Here is a 17,500-nt window from a genome sequence, read left to right as displayed (position 1 = left end):
CTCGCATACTATTATTTGAATTGCCCGAGTGGTCCCAGGATTTAAAGGATTGGAAAAAGGAAATGCATGTTAAATGCACCTATAATGGTGTTCAATTATCCGAAACAGAATTTCCGGACAACTGGTTAACAGACGGTATTCAGATAAAGATCCTATTTCCTTTTTACCTAAAACCCCGGCGCAGATCTAAACTACAATCCCTTCATAAGGATTCATTGAAAAAAATAAAAGGACAAGAAAGTGATTTTTGTTTTTTAACAGTTTGGGGAATGGAAACGGAACTTCCTTTTGGTTCTCCCCGAAAACGACGTTCATTTTTTGAACCCGTTTTGCAAGAATTCAAAAAAAAAATTCGAAAATGGAAAACTAAGTCTTTTATAGTTTTAAGAATTTTAAAAGAAAGAACAAAAATTTTCCGAAAAGTGGCAAAAGAAACAAACAAATGGGTCATCAAAAGCATTCGATTTCTAAAAGGAAAAATAAAAAAACTTTCAAAAAGAAAGCCAATTCGATTAGTTAGATTGAGAGAAATGAGAGAAATAGAGGACTTGGGTGAAACTAAAAAAGATTCGATAACGATAATCGGCAATCATACGATTCACGAATTGTCTATTCAAATTCGATCTATGCATTGGACAAATTTCTCACTAACAGAAAAAAAAATGAAAGATCTAAGTAATAGAACAAACATAATCAGAAACCAAATAGAAAAAATTACAAAAGAGAAGAAAAAAGGATTGCTAACTCAAGAAATAAATATTATTTCTAACAAAATAAGTTATCATGCTAAAATATTAGAATCATCAAAAAGGATTTGGCAGATATTAAAAAGAAGAAATACTCGATTAATCCGTAAATCATATTTTTTTATAAAATTTTTGATTGAAAGGGTATACATAAACCTTTTTTTATCTATACTTAATATTCCAAGAATCAATGCAAATTTTTTTTTTGAATCAACAAACAAAATTCAAATTATTGATAAAAACGTCCACAATCACAATAATGAAGCAAATCAGGAAAAAATTAATAAAACAACTAAAAATACAATTCACTTTCTTTCGACTCTAAAAAAATCACTTTATAAGATTAGTAATAATAAGAATTCAAATATTTTTTGGAATTTATCTTCTTTCTCACAATCACAAGCATATGTATTTTACAAATTATCACAAACCCAAGTTATTAACTTTTATAATTTAAGATCTGTCCTTCAATATCACGGAACATCTCTTTTTCTTAAGACTGAACTAAAAGATTGTTTTGAAAAACAAGGAATATTTCATTACGAATTAAGACATAAACCTTTTTGGAATTTTGGAATTAATGAATGGAAAACCTGGTTAAGGAGTCATTATCAATACGATTTACCTAGGATTAGATGGCCTAGATTAGTACCACAAAAATGGCGAAATCGAGCGAATCAAGACTGTATGACTAAAAATAAAGATTTAAACAAAAAAGATTCATATGAAAAAAACAAATTAACTCATTACCAAAAAGAAAAACAAAATCTTTTTGAAGCAGACCCATTACGGAATCAAAAATCGAATTTTCAAAAACACTATAGATATGATCTTTTATCATATAAATCTATTAATTATGACGATAAAAAAGACTCGTCTATTCATAGATCACTAGTCCAAGTAAAGAATGAAGAAGAAAGTTTTTATAATTACAACATAGGGAAAGGAAAATTATTTTGTATGCTGGGAAGTATACCTATCAATAATTATCTAGGGGAAGACGATATTATGGATATAGATAAAATTTCGAATAGAAAATATTTTGATTGGAGAATTCTCAATTTTTGTCTTAGAAATAAGATCGATATTCAATCCTGGGTTGATATGGATACTGGTACCAACAGTAATCAAAATACTAAGATTGGGGCGGATAATTATCAAATAATTGATGAAATTAATAAGAAAGGTCTTTTTTATTTTACAATTCATCAAAATGAAGAAATTAACCCATCCAACCAAAAAGAGTTCTTTTTTGATTGGATGGGAATGAATAACAAAATACTAAATAGTCTTATATCAAATCGGGAGCTTTGGTTCTTCCCAGAATTTGTGCTACTTTTTAATGCATATAAAATGAAATCGTGGATCATACCAATCAAATTACTTCTTTTCGATTTTAATGGAAATGTAAATGGTAATAAAAAAAGAACTGGAAAGAAAAAGGAATATCTTTTTATATCATCGAATCAAAAAAAATATCTTGAATTAGACAATGGAAGTCAAGAAGAAAAAGAACCCGCAAGCCAAGGAAATCCGAGATCAGATGCACAAAACCAAGTAAGTCTTGGATCAGTTCTCTCAAACCAAGAAAAAGATGTTGAAGAAAACCATGCGGGATCTGACATGAAAAAACGTAGAAAGAAAAAGCAATACAAAAGCAACACAGAAGCAGAGCTTGATTTCTTACTAAAAAAATATTTTCATTTTCAGTTGAGATGGGATAATTCTTTAAATGAAAAGCTAATGAATAATATCCAAATCGATTGTCTCCTGCTCCGACTGATAAATCCAAGAGAAATTGCTATATCCTATATTCAAAGGGGAGAAATGCGTCTGGATATTTTGATGACTGAGAAGGATTTAACTCTTACCGAATTGATGAAAAAGGGAATAGTGATTATCGAACCGGCTCGTCTGTCTGTAAAAAATGATGGACAATTTTTTCTATATCAAACCATAGGTATTTCATTGGTTCATAAGAATAAGCGCCAATTTCAATTTAATAAAAGATACCGAGAAAAAGGCTATGTTGATAAGAAAATTTTTGATGAATGTATTCCAAGCCATCAACTAAGGACTGGAACTAAAGACAAAAAGCATTATGATTTGCTTGTTCCTGAAAAGATTTTATTCCCGAAACGTCGTAGAGAATTGAGAACTCTAATTTGTTTCAATTCGAAGAATAGAAATGGTATGCGTAGTTACGTTTGGGATAAAAGCAAAGATCTTGCTCGAGAAAAAAAGAAATTCATTAACTTAAAGTTCTTTCTTTGGTCCAATTATCGATTAGAAGATTTAGTTTGTATGAATCGCTATTGGTTTAATACCAATAATGGTAGTCGTTTCAGTATGGTAAGGATACATATGTACCCACGATTGAAAATTCGTTAATACTATGTTTTTCCTATCTATGCTTACGGTTGGGATATATGAAAACCCAGAGATGCGCACATGCCTTATTTTACATTCCAGTCTGATACATGATACCAATTTAATGATATACATATCAATTAGATCTATAAATGAATCAACAGAATCTTTTTTTTAGGTCTCAACTTTTCTCTTTTCCACAAATATAACATCCTTACAAATATAACATCCTTTTGGATCCCTAATCAAATTGCAAATTGAATTGATTTTTGGTTGATTTTAGAGGAAGTTGATAACGAACGTAAGATTGTTGTGTATATCAAATTCAAATGACTAGCATTATTATTACTGATCAGTAAAATTCATATAAAAAAAAAAGGAGGGAGGAGATTTCGTTTTATGGTAAAAAATCCATTCATCTCAATTATTTTTCAAGAAAAAAGAGAAGAAAACTGCGGGTCTGTTGAATTTCAAGTATTCAGGTTCACCAATAAGATACGAAGACTTACTTCACATTTGGAATTGCACAGAAAAGACTATTTATCTCAGAGAGGTCTACGGAAAATTCTGGAAAAACGCCAACGGTTGCTATCGTATTTGTCAAAGAAAAATAGAGTCCGTTATAAAGAATTAATTAGTCAGTTGAATATTCGGGAGTCAAAAAATCGTTAATTTGAAATACAATTTTGAAATATTTGATTTAGTAGATTTTGAATATTGATGAACTTCTTTTTGTTTTCAACAATTCATGCTAAGAATGAATCGAGGAAAAACCTATGAATATACTAGCTACTGGAAAAGACCTTATGGTAGTCAATATGGGCCCTCACCACCCATCAATGCACGGTGTTCTTCGTCTCATCGTTACTCTAGATGGTGAAGATGTTATTGACTGTGAACCAATATTGGGTTATTTACACAGAGGGATGGAAAAAATTGCGGAAAACCGAACAATTATACAATATCTGCCTTATGTAACACGTTGGGATTATTTAGCTACTATGTTTACAGAAGCAATAACTGTAAATGGACCAGAACTGTTGGGAAATATTCAAGTACCTAAAAGGGCCAGCTATATCAGAGTAATTATGTTGGAGTTGAGTCGTATAGCTTCTCATCTGTTATGGCTTGGCCCTTTTATGGCAGATATTGGTGCACAGACTCCTTTCTTCTATATTTTCAGAGAAAGAGAATTAGTATATGATCTATTCGAAGCTGCCACCGGTATGAGAATGATGCATAATTATTTTCGTATCGGAGGAATAGCAGCTGATTTACCTCATGGCTGGATAGATAAATGTTTGGATTTCTGTGATTATTTTTTAACAGGGGTTGTTGAATATGAAAAACTTATTACGCGAAACCCTATTTTTTTAGAACGCGTTGAAGGAGTAGGCATTATTGGTGGAGGAGAAGCAATAAATTGGGGTTTGTCAGGACCAATGCTACGAGCGTCTGGACTCGAATGGGATCTTCGTAAAGTCGATCATTATGAGTGTTACGACGAATTTGATTGGGAGGTACAGTGGCAAAAAGAAGGGGATTCATTAGCCCGTTATTTAGTCCGAATGGGCGAAATGCGGGAATCCATAAAAATTATTCAACAAGCTTTGGAAGGAATTCCGGGGGGGCCCTATGAGAATTTAGAAATCCGATGCTTTGATAGAGAAAACAACCCAGAATGGAATGATTTTGAAGATCGATTCATTAGTAAAAAACCCTCTCCTACTTTTGAATTGCCGAAACAAGAACTTTACGTGAGAGTCGAAGCCCCAAAAGGAGAATTGGGAATTTTTCTGATAGGAGATCAAAGCGGTTTTCCTTGGAGATGGAAAATTCGCCCACCAGGTTTTATCAATTTGCAAATTCTTCCGCAGTTAGTTAAAAGAATGAAATTGGCTGATATTATGACGATACTAGGTAGTATAGATATCATTATGGGAGAAGTTGATCGTTGAAATGCTAATTGATACAACAGAAGTACAAGATATCAATTCTTTTTCCAGATTGGAATCCTTAAAAGAGGTCTATGGGATCATATGGATGCTTGTTCCTATTTTCACGCCTGTATTGGGAATCACAATAGGTGTACTCGTAATTGTGTGGTTAGAAAGAGAAGTATCCGCAGGAATACAACAACGTATTGGGCCTGAATACGCCAGCCCGTTGGGAATTCTTCAAGCTTTAGCCGATGGGACAAAACTACTTTTGAAAGAGAATCTTCTTCCATCTAGAGGAAATACTCGGTTATTCAGTATTGGACCATCTATAGCAGTCATATCAATTCTACTAAGTTATTCAGTAATTCCTTTTAGTTATCACCTTGTTTTAGCTGATTTCAATATCGGTATTTTTTTATGGATTGCCATTTCAAGTATTGCTCCTATTGGACTTCTTATGTCAGGATATGGATCAAATAATAAATATTCCTTTTTAGGTGGTCTGCGAGCTGCTGCTCAATCGATTAGTTATGAAATCCCATTAACTTTATGTGTTTTATCAATATCTCTACGTGCGATTCGTTAAAACAGAAACTTTTCTTTTCCCTATGCTTTTCCTTCGAGAAAAAAAAAAGAAATTTAATAGATATCTTCATCTTTTTATTCATTTATTTCTTCTTTAGGTTAATAAAATTAATTAGGTAGTTATATATGAGTGAAAGAAAACAACTTCAAAATTCGCAGTAAAAGTGGATTGAGTCTCATTTCCTGTGTACAAGAGTTAAGCCGAAGTAAACAAACATGGAAGAAGCCCTTTACCCCAAGATTGGTTGATTGTTCATCCTGGCTTGAAGCGGGCTCAAAGGATCAACCCTATGGAGTTTTCACTATCGTTTGTATGTATTACAATACAGATATTACAAAACGGGGGATTAAAAAAAAAGATGAGTGGGTAGGAAGGAACACCAAAAAACACACAAAGGATTAGTAATGGAGATTATGTAAATTATCTAAAAGGATACTTCTGCATACCATAAAAAGAATACTGATTGGGGCTTTAAATTAGTAGAAATGATCAGGCAGTACTCCCCACAATTCCGATCCAGAGTATGCTCCTATCCACCGATTAAAGAAATGACTATCGGGAACGAAATAATCCTTTACCTTTTTTAAGCCCCCCTTTTCTCAGAATGAAGAAGAGGAACAAAAAAAAAATAGAAAAAATACAATTCCAATAGAAACAAAAGAGATCTTTTTATTCTTTCTTTCATATATTCATAGAAATCAAATTCCTGTCCTGATTCATGAACTAATGTAATGCTTAATTCTTTTTTGTAATCGAAAATAAAATGATGGGTTGAAATATCTATTGATATTTATACAAGGAGTATTTTATTCAAGGATTGATTAAGTTATTACTCAAGACAGAAAAATTGAAATTCGTAAAGGATGAGATCAATTCAGAAATACTCTTTATTTTTTATTTATTTTTATAGCAGACAGAATTCCATTGGTATAATTGGGGACCTTCCAATAGATTTTGACTCTATCTATTCGATAACCATATCAAGATAACTAATACTGGCTCGGTCCTTACATTTATTTGTGGCCCTGAGGAGCCGTATGAGGTGAAAATCTCATGTACGGTTTTGTAATAGCGATGGGAACAGTAATGTTATCACCGACTATGATTATCTAACAGTTCAAGTACAGTTGATATAGTTGGCGCGCAGTCAAAATATGGTTTTTGGGGGTGGAATTTGTGGCGTCAACCCATAGGGTTTATGGTTTTTCTAATTTCTTCCCTAGCGGAATGCGAGAGATTGCCTTTTGATTTACCAGAAGCCGAAGAAGAATTAGTAGCAGGTTATCAAACCGAATATTCAGGGATCCGATTTGGTTTATTTTACATTGCTTCTTATCTAAATCTATTAGTTTCCTCTTTATTTGTAACAGTTCTTTACTTGGGTGGTTGGAATCTTTCCATTCCGTACATATTTGTTCCGGAGCTATTTGAAATAAATAAAGCGGATGGAATTTTTGGAACGACAATTGATATCTTTATTACATTAGCTAAAACTTATTTGTTCTTGTTCATTCCTATCACAACAAGATGGACTTTACCTAGATTAAGAATGGACCAACTCTTAAATCTTGGCTGGAAATTTCTTTTACCTATTTCTCTCGGTAATCTATTATTAACAACTTCTTCCCAACTCCTTTCACTGTAAAGAAAAAAGGAATACGATATTTGCGACTTGTCTCAAACAAGAGAAAGAAATAAAATCAAATTATTCATAACTATTCACGATATGTTCCCTATGGTAACTGGGTTCATCAATTATGGTCAACAAACAGTACGGGCTGCAAGGTACATTGGTCAAAGTTTCCTAATTACCTTATCCCAAGCAAATCGTTTACCTGTAACTATTCAATATCCTTATGAAAAATTAATCACATCGGAGCGTTTCCGCGGTCGAATCCATTTTGAATTTGATAAATGTATTGCTTGTGAAGTATGTGTTCGTGTATGTCCTATAGATCTGCCAGTTGTTGATTGGAAATGGGAAACAGATATTCGAAAGAAACGATTGTTTAATTACAGTATTGATTTTGGAATTTGTATTTTTTGTGGTAATTGCGTTGAGTATTGTCCAACAAATTGTTTATCAATGACTGAAGAATATGAACTCGCTACGTACGACCGTCACGAATTGAATTATAATCAAATTGCTTTAGGTCGTTTACCAATATCAATAATTGACGATTTTACAATTCGAACAGTTTGGAATTCGTCTCAAAGAAAAAAGGGGTAAACCTCTTGATTAAAGAGTAATTGCAAAGTACTAAGATTTCTTTTTGGTAGAAAGGGATAAGGTCTTTCTCTTTGCTTGGTCCTTTCTCTTTGCTTGGTCAATAATTACAAATCCCAACTATTGATTGGGTTCTGAGAAGTATGACTTAATTTGTATTGAAAGTCTATTAATATAATATCTCCATAATTATTTTGAAATATATAGTTTCAATTTCAAACTGCCGTTTAGAATACAGAAAAGAACGAAATTGACCCAATAACTAGACCCCCATTAACTCACACTTATTAGATTCTAATTTAATTCAATTGGGAATGTCTCATAAAAAAAATTTCCTGGTCGGTTCAATAAGGTCATGAAAAACATTTCGATTTATTTATCTCTTATTTTAATATAATGGATTTGCTTGGACCATTACATGATTTTCTTTTAGTTTTTCTGGGATCGGGTCTTATAGTAGGAGGTCTGGGAGTAGTATTACTTACCAACCCAATTTATTCTGCCTTTTCATTGGGATTGGTTCTTGTTTGTATATCCTTATTCTATATTCTATCAAATTCCCATTTTGTAGCTGCTGCACAGCTTCTTATTTACGTGGGGGCTGTAAATGTTTTAATCATATTTGCTGTAATGTTCATGAATGGTTCAGACTATTCTAAAGATTTTCATTTTCATCTTTGGACTGTTGGGGACGGGGTTACTTCCCTAGTCTGTACAAGTATTTTTTTTTCACTAATCACTACTATTCTAGATACGTCGTGGTATGGGATTATTTGGACTACCCGATCCAACCAGATTATAGAGGAAGATTTGATAAGTAATAGTCAACAAATTGGTATTCATTTATCAACGGACTTTTTTCTTCCATTTGAACTGGTTTCGATAATTCTTTTAGTTGCTTTGATAGGTGCAATTGTCGTGGCTCGTCAGTAAAAAATATTTCTAACTAGGAACAGAAATCAAAATTCAACCTTTTTCTGTGTTATCAACATCCATTTCCCTGAAATTCTATTTGAATACTGTTCGGTTCATGTATAAAATAGAAATTTTTTTAGTCGCCCTATTCGATCTATTACCAATATCTTGTTTTGTTGGGTACTTGTTATATTCTAAGCAATCGAATCACTTGAATTATTGTTCATATTGAAATGAATCGCAATTGGTACGGAGTTGGTCAATGATACTCGAGCATGTACTTGTTTTGAGTGCCTATTTATTTTCTATAGGTATCTATGGATTGATCACGAGCCGGAATATGGTTCGGGCCCTGATGTGTCTTGAACTTATACTAAATGCGGTTAATCTAAATTTCGTAACATTTTCTTATTTTTTTGATAGTCGTCAATTAAAAGGAGATATTTTCTCAATTTTTGTTATAGCTATTGCAGCCGCTGAAGCAGCTATTGGATCAGCTATTGTTTCGTCAATTTATCGTAACAGAAAATCGACTCGTATCAATCAATCAACTTTGTTGAATAAGTAGTATTTAGAAATCATAATATTCATCAATTCGAATTAGCCTATATAATTAGAATACGTCGTAACCTCAATCATGTTTGCGAAAACATAAGAAATCAAAGTATCTTTATTCCCTATTAGTATTATGAGTTGATCCAGAAATGGATTGATTAGAAAAATTCTGGTAAATCATTGATTCATCTGGTGTTTAAATATATCGGCTATTTCCAACTTTACTAGATCGAAACTTTAGGAGTTCAAAAATTTATAGATCCAATGTCACATTCAGTAAAGATTTATGATACATGTATAGGGTGTACTCAATGTGTCCGCGCCTGCCCCACAGATGTATTAGAAATGATACCTTGGGACGGATGTAAAGCTAAGCAAATTGCTTCTGCTCCAAGAACAGAGGACTGTGTTGGTTGTAAGAGATGTGAATCCGCCTGTCCAACGGATTTCTTGAGTGTTCGAGTTTATTTATGGCATGAAACAACTCGAAGCATGGGTCTAGCTTATTGATATTGAGACGTTTCAGAAAACCCCACTTCAATCCATTTCGAATCCATTTTCTTTTTTTTTTTTTACCGATTACCGACAAAAACCCGTACTCTAAAAAGAAAAAACCAAAAAAGAATAAATTCCATTTTAGAGTACGGGTTTTTCTGGTCCAAGTGTATCTTGTCTTTACCACGAATTATTTGCCTTGGTTAACAATAATTGTAGTTTTTCCGATAGTCGCGGGTTCTTTAATTTTCTTCCTCCCCCATAGAGGAAATAAGGTGACTAGAGGGTATACTCTATATATCTGCGTCTTAGAACTCCTTCTAACGACCTATGCGTTCTGTTATCATTTCCAGTTTGACGATCCATTAATCCAGCTAGCAGAGGATTATAAATGGATCAATTTTTTTGATTTTTACTGGAGATTGGGAATAGATGGACTTTCCTTAGGACCTATTTTACTGACAGGATTTATCACCACTTTAGCTACTTTAGCGGCTCGGCCAGTTACTCGGAATTCCCGATTATTCCATTTCCTGATGTTAGCAATGTACAGCGGTCAAATAGGATCATTTTCTTCTCGAGACCTTTTACTTTTTTTCATCATGTGGGAGTTAGAATTAATTCCCGTTTATCTACTTCTATCCGTGTGGGGGGGGAAAAAACGTCTTTATTCAGCTACAAAGTTTATTTTGTACACTGCGGGAGGATCCATTTTTCTATTAATAGGAGTTTTGGGTATCGCTTTATACGGTTCCAATGAGCCAATATTAAATTTGGAAACATTAGCTAATCAATCGTATCCCGCGGAACTGGAAATACTATTTTATATTGGGTTTCTTATTGCTTTTGCTGTCAAATCACCGATTATACCCTTCCATACATGGTTACCAGACACCCATGGAGAGGCGCATTACAGTACTTGTATGCTTCTAGCCGGAATCTTATTAAAAATGGGAGCATATGGGTTGATTCGGATCAATATGGAACTATTACCGCACGCTCATTCGATATTTTCTCCCTGGTTGATGATAGTAGGTACAATGCAAATAATTTATGCAGCTTCAACATCTCCTAGCCAACGGAATTTAAAAAAAAGAATAGCTTATTCCTCCGTATCTCATATGGGTTTTATAATTATAGGGATTGGGTCGATAACCGATACGGGACTCAACGGAGCCATTTTACAAATAATTTCTCATGGGTTTATTAGCGCTGCACTTTTTTTCTTGGCAGGAACGAGTTATGATAGAATACGTCTTGGTTATCTTGACGAAATGGGCGGATTGGCTATCCCAATTCCAAAGATATTCACCATATTCAGTATCTTATCGATGGCTTCCCTTGCATTACCGGGCATGAGTAGTTTTGTTGCAGAATTGATAGTATTTTTTGGAATAATTACCAGCCAAAAATACTTGTTAATGCCAAAAATACTAATTACTTTTGTAATGGCAATTGGAATGATATTAACTCCTATTTATTCATTATCTATGTCACGGCAAATGTTCTATGGGTACAAGCTATTTAATGCTCAAAACTCTTATTTTTTTGATTCCGGCCCCCGGGAGTTATTTGTTTTGATATCTATTCTTCTACCCGTAATAGGTATTGGTATTTATCCGGATTTCGTTCTCTCCCTATCAGTGGACAAGGTCGAAGCTATTCTATCTAATTTTTTTTATAGATAGTTTTCATGAATAAAAAAAATCAAAAACCAATCCTATGTCCTCTGCTTTTTAAAATTGGTCGTTGTCCAATGAAAAAAGAAGTATTTTTTCGTGTCTTAAGTTTAAAATTTAAATTAACTAAAAAAGAATAAGAATAAATAACTAAAAGAATAAGAATAAATAAGTCAACAATAAATAACTAAATTTGAATTGTAACCAGACACCTTATGGTCTTTGTGAGAACCTTTTGAATCAAGTAGTGTAGTGATTCAAAAGGTTCTCGGCAGCTTCCACTAAGTTTCGTTTCTATATTTGCGCTGTCCTATGTTTGTATTCATCAGTCCCTTTCATTTCTTCAATTCAATTCCTTTCTTCAATTCAACAATTCAATTAGATGTTAATTAAATGAACCATAACTATGTAACCCGATTCCTAATAGATTGACCCCGAAGTAGCATATCCAAATTATAAGAAAGCCCATAGAAGCCACAATTGCAGAATTTACACCTTCCCAATTTGGATTTGTTCGCGTATGTAAATAAATCCCGAATATAGTCCAAGTAATAAATGCCCAAGTTTCCTTTGGATCCCAATTCCAATATGATCCCCATGCCTCATTAGCCCATACTGCTCCCGAAAGAATACCTATGGTTAAAAAGATAAATCCTAGACTAATAATACGATAACTCCACTGATCCAATTGTTGAATCAATTGATACCCATAATAATTTGTAGCAGAAAGAAAATAAGGAAAAGAAGTGTTTAGTAAACCATTGTTTTTTTCATTCAGGTATTGGATTTCACCAAAGGAAAATGACTCATTTACATTTAATAAATGATTTCTTTTAGAAAAAATCCTTATAATTTTTCGAAATGTAATGACTAGACGAGCTGTGGATAATAATGATCCACATAAAAGAGCTGCATAACCTAATACCATCATACTTACGTGCATCATTAACCACTGGGCTTGTAGAGCAGGTACTAATATTCCGGATTGATGCATTTTGGTTAAAAACCCCGAAGTAGCAAAACCCTGGGTAAAAATAGCGCTTGGCGCGGTTATTGCGCTTAAATGATTTTTATGTTTTTTAAAATAGAAAATCCTATGAATAATAGAGAAACTCCAGGAAAGAAAGATTAATGATTCATATAAATCACTTAATGGGAAATGCCCCGAATAAATCCAACGAGTGACTAATAATCCTGTTAGACAGACAAAGGTAGCAATCATCCCTTTTTCTAATGAATCATATAGTCCTATGATTTCATCGACTAATAAGGTTATCAACTGAATTGTAATTCCAATCGAAACGACCGAAAAGGATATATGAGTTAATATATGCTCTAATGTTGAAAATATCATAAATAAAAATCAAATTAAAAGGGAGAGTCTTTCAAGTATACGGAATGGAAATCAGAAGTTAAATTCATTATTAGGGCTTTTTGTATATCTTTTTATCTTTTATAAGATGCTCTGCCGCCACTCGGACTCGAACCGAGATGCTTTAGCACTGCTTCCTAAGAGCAGCGTGTCTACCGATTTCACCATAGCGGCTTGCTCGAAATCATAATAACCTATTTTTATTCAATCGTCGAGATTGAAAGAGTCAATTTCAATGAAATCCTTTTTAGGAAGCATTCCAATTGATGACTAAAAACTTGTTGAAATAGAGATGGAAAGAGTTCCCCGTTTGCGGTCTTATTTAATTATTTAAGGTTTCAGCTTTAGTTAACTTAACAATAGAAGTTTTCATAGTTTCTGTTTTCATAAAATCGAATTGTTATAACTCAAGAGTTCTTACTTCAATCCAGGAAAAAACGAAAATATGATTTTTCTTTTTTATGTTTTTATGAATCACAATTTCAGCGCAACATCCACCAATTCAAAAAGGATTTTCAAAAAGGATTTATTTAATTTGCATAACTTTTGTGTTGTCGTAATCCTTATCGTTAGGTTTTTTTTTATTTTAATTTTGGTTCGCCTTTATTAAAATTAAACCAATTAGGTATTGGGCTGGACATATCATAGAAAAAAATTTCGATTTCTATCGTGTAATTGTACCCTGCTTCAAAAAATTCTTTCTAAATTCGAATTCGAAAGGTATAGATTTTTTGATTGATCATCCATCTTCCCTTTCAAATATAGCAAATATAGGATTTTTTTGATCACGTAAAATTCTCACCCTATTCGTATATAATGTCTGTTTAAATAGGCAAAAGTGCTTTTCCCTTTTGGAGGTAAAGTGTGGTGGATACGGTATATAGAGTAATTGATAAAAGAGAGTGATTCATAAAGTTAGAAAAAAGGTTTTATACTTATAGTTTCAACAACCCATTGATTTGCCTAAAGATTTTAGATCCCCTCTTCTATAGCATAATTCGAAAAAGAAAAGTAAAAAAAAAAAGACAAAACCCTTATTGTTGTGTTATTGTTATTTAGAAAGTTGTTGGGTTATGTAGTTATTTATAAGGGGGTGGGGTGATGGGGAAAATAAGAATCCCCATCCTGCGAATGAAAAACATATTTCAATAACTCATTAAAAAAGGGTTGAAACTTTTGATTTGGTTTTTATTCTTTTTTTTTTCAAATTCCAAAAGAAAGACCAAACCCTTTTTTTTAGAATTCAGTAGACAATTTCATCGGTTCAAAACATTAGTGAATGGAAATCATTATTTACTTTTTTTTTATTTCTATTTTTCTATTCTAGAATATATATTCAAAAGTAGAGTCAAAATTAGAAACGAAATTAACTCATTTTTCGAATCAGGCTGATTCAGATTATTCCGACGTTTTATTAGTTATTTGTCGTACAAAAAAACTTTGTGAATTCCCCGTGGAAAGGGATTTCGCTAACGAAAAAGCTTTCAACGCTGCCCAATATCCCCCCCTTTTCCACCTATTTTTACGAATACGCTTTTTAAATATAGAAGTACGCTTTTTTGGAACTGCCATTCGCAAACTAAAGGATTATTCATTGATAAAATTGGATGGGAAAGACATCTATTCTTTGAAACAAATCATTTTTTATTTTGACTATTCTTTTATTTTGACTATTCATTTAATTATCTGTCTATTTATTCTCTAAATTATACTACCTTTAGAACAAAAAATAAATAGAAATATGTGAAAATAGAATCAAATAATACTAGAACAAAAAAGAAAAACAATATGATATAGAATTTTTTCAATTTCTATTCCATACAATATCCGCGACAGAACAATTCTTATTTCGAAGTTATTGGCGGTGTCTTTCTTTATATCCCGATCCGTATTCAAATCGATATCTCTAGGCTGTATTATGCCATATAATATAAATCGAATTGAATTGGTTGAAGTTGATAAAAAAAGAAAAAGTCTTTCCGTTTATATCTCTGTCTAGTTTCGACATGCTACATTTATAGATGAAAAATACATCACCCAAGTTTAAGAAACCTTACCGAATAAAAAATAAAAAAAAAAAATTTAATCTTTTTTTTTCTATTAATAGGTTCTTAAATGGCATTTATTGGAATGGAAGCCAATCAATCAGTTCCGAAATGAACTAGTTAATGGTTCTGAATAAACAAATTAAAATACCTAGTTCTTTTTTTATTGGGGAAAACTCTGGGACATCCTATGATTTATATCAAAATGAATACTTTTTTTGGTGTTCTTGATTGATGTACATAAATTATTGGAATAGGGACTAATAATTGAAATCTGAATTTGTTCCATCTTCATAAAAATCTTACTTAGTATAATACTGAGTATAAAAAAATTCTTTATTTTTTACTAGTAACTTAGTTATATCCTTCGACCGCTCTGAACTTTGAATACTTTTGACGTATTGGGGATAGAAAATTCTATTTAAGTTTTTTTTACTACCTTAATTTTTTTTTTTAATGCCTTGCAAAAGAGATAAGAGCTGGTGAATCAGAAACAATTAATTAATTAAGAATAAAAACACAAGTTATTATTATTTTTTTTATGGAACATACATATCAATATTCCTGGATCATACCTTTCGTTCCACTTCCAGTTCCTATGTTAATAGGAGTGGGACTTCTACTTTTTCCGACAGCAACAAAAAATCTTCGCCGTATGTGGGCTTTTCCTAGTATTTTATTGTTAAGTATAGTTATGGTTTTTTCGGTCGATCTAGCTATTCATCAAATACATAGCAGTTCTATCTATCAATACGTATGGTCTTGGACCATCAATAATGATTTTTCTTTAGAGTTCGGACATTTTATCGATCCACTTACTTCTATTATGTCAGTATTAATCACTACAGTTGGAATTCTGGTTCTTATTTATAGTGATAATTATATGTCTCATGATCAAGGATATTTGAGATTTTTTGCTTATATGACTTTTTTCAATACTTCAATGTTAGGATTAGTTACAAGTTCGAATTTAATACAAATTTATATTTTTTGGGAATTGGTTGGAATGTGTTCTTATCTATTAATAGGGTTTTGGTCCACCCGCCCTATTGCGGCCAGTGCTTGTCAAAAAGCGTTTGTAACTAATCGTGTAGGGGATTTTGGTTTATTATTAGGAATCTTAGGTTTTTATTGGATAACGGGTAGTTTCGAATTTCGGGATTTGTTCGAAATATTCAATAACTTGATTTATAATAATGAGGTTAACCTTTTATTTGTTACTTTGTGTGCCTTTCTATTATTTGCCGGTACGGTTGCTAAGTCCGCGCAATTTCCCCTTCATGTATGGTTACCTGATGCCATGGAAGGTCCTACTCCTATTTCGGCTCTTATCCATGCTGCTACTATGGTAGCGGCCGGAATTTTTCTTGTAGCTCGTCTTCTTCCGCTTTTCATAGTCATACCGTACATAATGAATCTAATATCTTTGATAGGTATAATAACAGTATTATTGGGAGCTACTTTAGCTCTTGCTCAAAAAGATATTAAGAGAAGTTTAGCTTATTCTACAATGTCTCAATTGGGTTATATGATGTTAGCTTTAGGTATGGGGTCTTATCGAGCCGCTTTATTTCATTTGATTACTCATGCTTATTCGAAAGCCTTGTTGTTTTTAGGATCCGGATCAATTATTCACTCAATGGAAGCTATTGTTGGCTATTCTCCAGATAAAAGTCAGAATATGGTTCTTATGGGCGGTTTAAGAAAGCATGTGCCAATTACAAAAACTGCCTTTTTATTAGGTACACTTTCTCTTTGTGGTATTCCGCCCCTTGCTTGTTTTTGGTCCAAAGATGAAATTCTTAATGATAGTTGGTTGTATTCTCCGATTTTCGCAATAATAGCTTGTTTTACAGCCGGATTAACCGCATTTTATATGGTTCGGATTTATTTACTTACTTTTGAAGGACATTTCAACATTCGTTTTCAAAATTACAGTGGCAAAAAAAGCAACTCCTTCTATTCAATATCGATATGGGGTAAAGAAGAGCCAAAATCTATTAAAACAGAATTTTCTTTATTCGCTTTATTAACAATGAATAATGAAAGGCCTTCTTTTTTTTCGAAGAATACATTTCGAATTGATATTGATAGTAAGTTAACAAAGATGCCTTTTATTACTATTTTTCCTTTTTGCACTACCAAAACTTTTTTTTATCCCCATGAATCGGATAGTACTATGCTATTCTCTATGCTTGTATTAGTTTTATTTCCTTTGTTTGTTGGAACTTTAGGAATTCCTTTCCATCAAGAAGGAATGGATTTGGATCTCTTATCAATATTGTTAACTCCGTCTATAAATCTTTTACATGAAAATTCAAATCCTTTTTTCGATTGGTATGAATTTTTAACAAATTCAACCTTTTCGGTCAGTATAGCGTATTTCGGAATAGTTCTAGCATCCTTTTTATATAAGCCCTTTTATTCATCTTTTCAAAATTGGAACATACTGAATTTAGTTGCTAAAAGAGGCGCTAATGAAATTCTTTGGGACAAAATAATTCATTTTATATATGATTGGTCATATAATCGTGCTTATATAGATACTTTTTATGCAATATCCTTAACGG

At 32.5% G+C, this 17,500-nt stretch overlaps 11 protein-coding genes and 1 non-coding gene across 12 annotated transcripts in view, besides 1 other annotated feature; 9 read left to right on the top strand and 3 right to left on the bottom strand. All coding sequences in view use genetic code 11, as the record gives it.

Moving 5' to 3' along the window:
• Nucleotides 1–17,500: part of a sequence feature (SSC) that runs on past both edges of the window.
• On the top strand, nt 3,516–3,788 carry rps15 (ribosomal protein S15). Its single transcript has one exon. The coding sequence runs from the start codon at nt 3,516–3,518 to the stop codon at nt 3,786–3,788; it is 273 nt and encodes a 90-aa protein (YP_009383687.1).
• Nucleotides 3,893–5,074, top strand: ndhH (NADH-plastoquinone oxidoreductase subunit 7). The gene has a single exon. It carries the CDS (start codon nt 3,893–3,895, stop codon nt 5,072–5,074), a length of 1,182 nt encoding a protein of 393 aa, YP_009383686.1.
• On the top strand, nt 5,076–7,287 carry ndhA (NADH-plastoquinone oxidoreductase subunit 1). Its single transcript has 2 exons — nt 5,076–5,639; nt 6,748–7,287. Exons 1-2 carry the CDS (start codon nt 5,076–5,078, stop codon nt 7,285–7,287), a joined length of 1,104 nt encoding a protein of 367 aa, YP_009383685.1.
• On the top strand, nt 7,369–7,872 carry ndhI (NADH-plastoquinone oxidoreductase subunit I). Its single transcript has one exon. The coding sequence runs from the start codon at nt 7,369–7,371 to the stop codon at nt 7,870–7,872; it is 504 nt and encodes a 167-aa protein (YP_009383684.1).
• Nucleotides 8,266–8,802, top strand: ndhG (NADH-plastoquinone oxidoreductase subunit 6). The gene has a single exon. It carries the CDS (start codon nt 8,266–8,268, stop codon nt 8,800–8,802), a length of 537 nt encoding a protein of 178 aa, YP_009383683.1.
• ndhE (NADH-plastoquinone oxidoreductase subunit 4L) lies at nt 9,047–9,352 on the top strand. The gene has a single exon. It carries the CDS (start codon nt 9,047–9,049, stop codon nt 9,350–9,352), a length of 306 nt encoding a protein of 101 aa, YP_009383682.1.
• psaC (photosystem I subunit VII) lies at nt 9,604–9,849 on the top strand. The gene has a single exon. The coding sequence runs from the start codon at nt 9,604–9,606 to the stop codon at nt 9,847–9,849; it is 246 nt and encodes an 81-aa protein (YP_009383681.1).
• Nucleotides 10,371–11,522, top strand: ndhD (NADH-plastoquinone oxidoreductase subunit 4). The gene has a single exon. It carries the CDS (start codon nt 10,371–10,373, stop codon nt 11,520–11,522), a length of 1,152 nt encoding a protein of 383 aa, YP_009383680.1.
• Nucleotides 11,899–12,867, bottom strand: ccsA (cytochrome c heme attachment protein). The gene has a single exon. The coding sequence runs from the start codon at nt 12,865–12,867 to the stop codon at nt 11,899–11,901; it is 969 nt and encodes a 322-aa protein (YP_009383679.1).
• Nucleotides 12,980–13,059, bottom strand: trnL-UAG. The gene has a single exon. It is a non-coding gene; the product is annotated as a tRNA-Leu (tRNA).
• rpl32 (ribosomal protein L32) lies at nt 14,284–14,457 on the bottom strand. Its single transcript has one exon. It carries the CDS (start codon nt 14,455–14,457, stop codon nt 14,284–14,286), a length of 174 nt encoding a protein of 57 aa, YP_009383678.1.
• The window catches only part of ndhF (NADH-plastoquinone oxidoreductase subunit 5), a 2,238-nt gene continuing 209 nt past the window's right edge, over nt 15,472–17,500 (top strand). Inside the window, exon 1 of the mRNA in view lies at nt 15,472–17,500. This exon is cut by the window's right edge and continues 209 nt beyond it. Coding sequence (YP_009383677.1) covers nt 15,472–17,500 — 2,029 coding nt within the window.

The sequence above is a fragment of the plastid genome of Pistacia vera (assembly GCF_008641045.1).
Source record: "Pistacia vera plastid, complete genome".
In the NCBI taxonomy this organism is placed as follows: Eukaryota; Viridiplantae; Streptophyta; class Magnoliopsida; order Sapindales; family Anacardiaceae; genus Pistacia; species Pistacia vera.
This window is presented reverse-complemented; position numbering and strand designations above follow the sequence as displayed.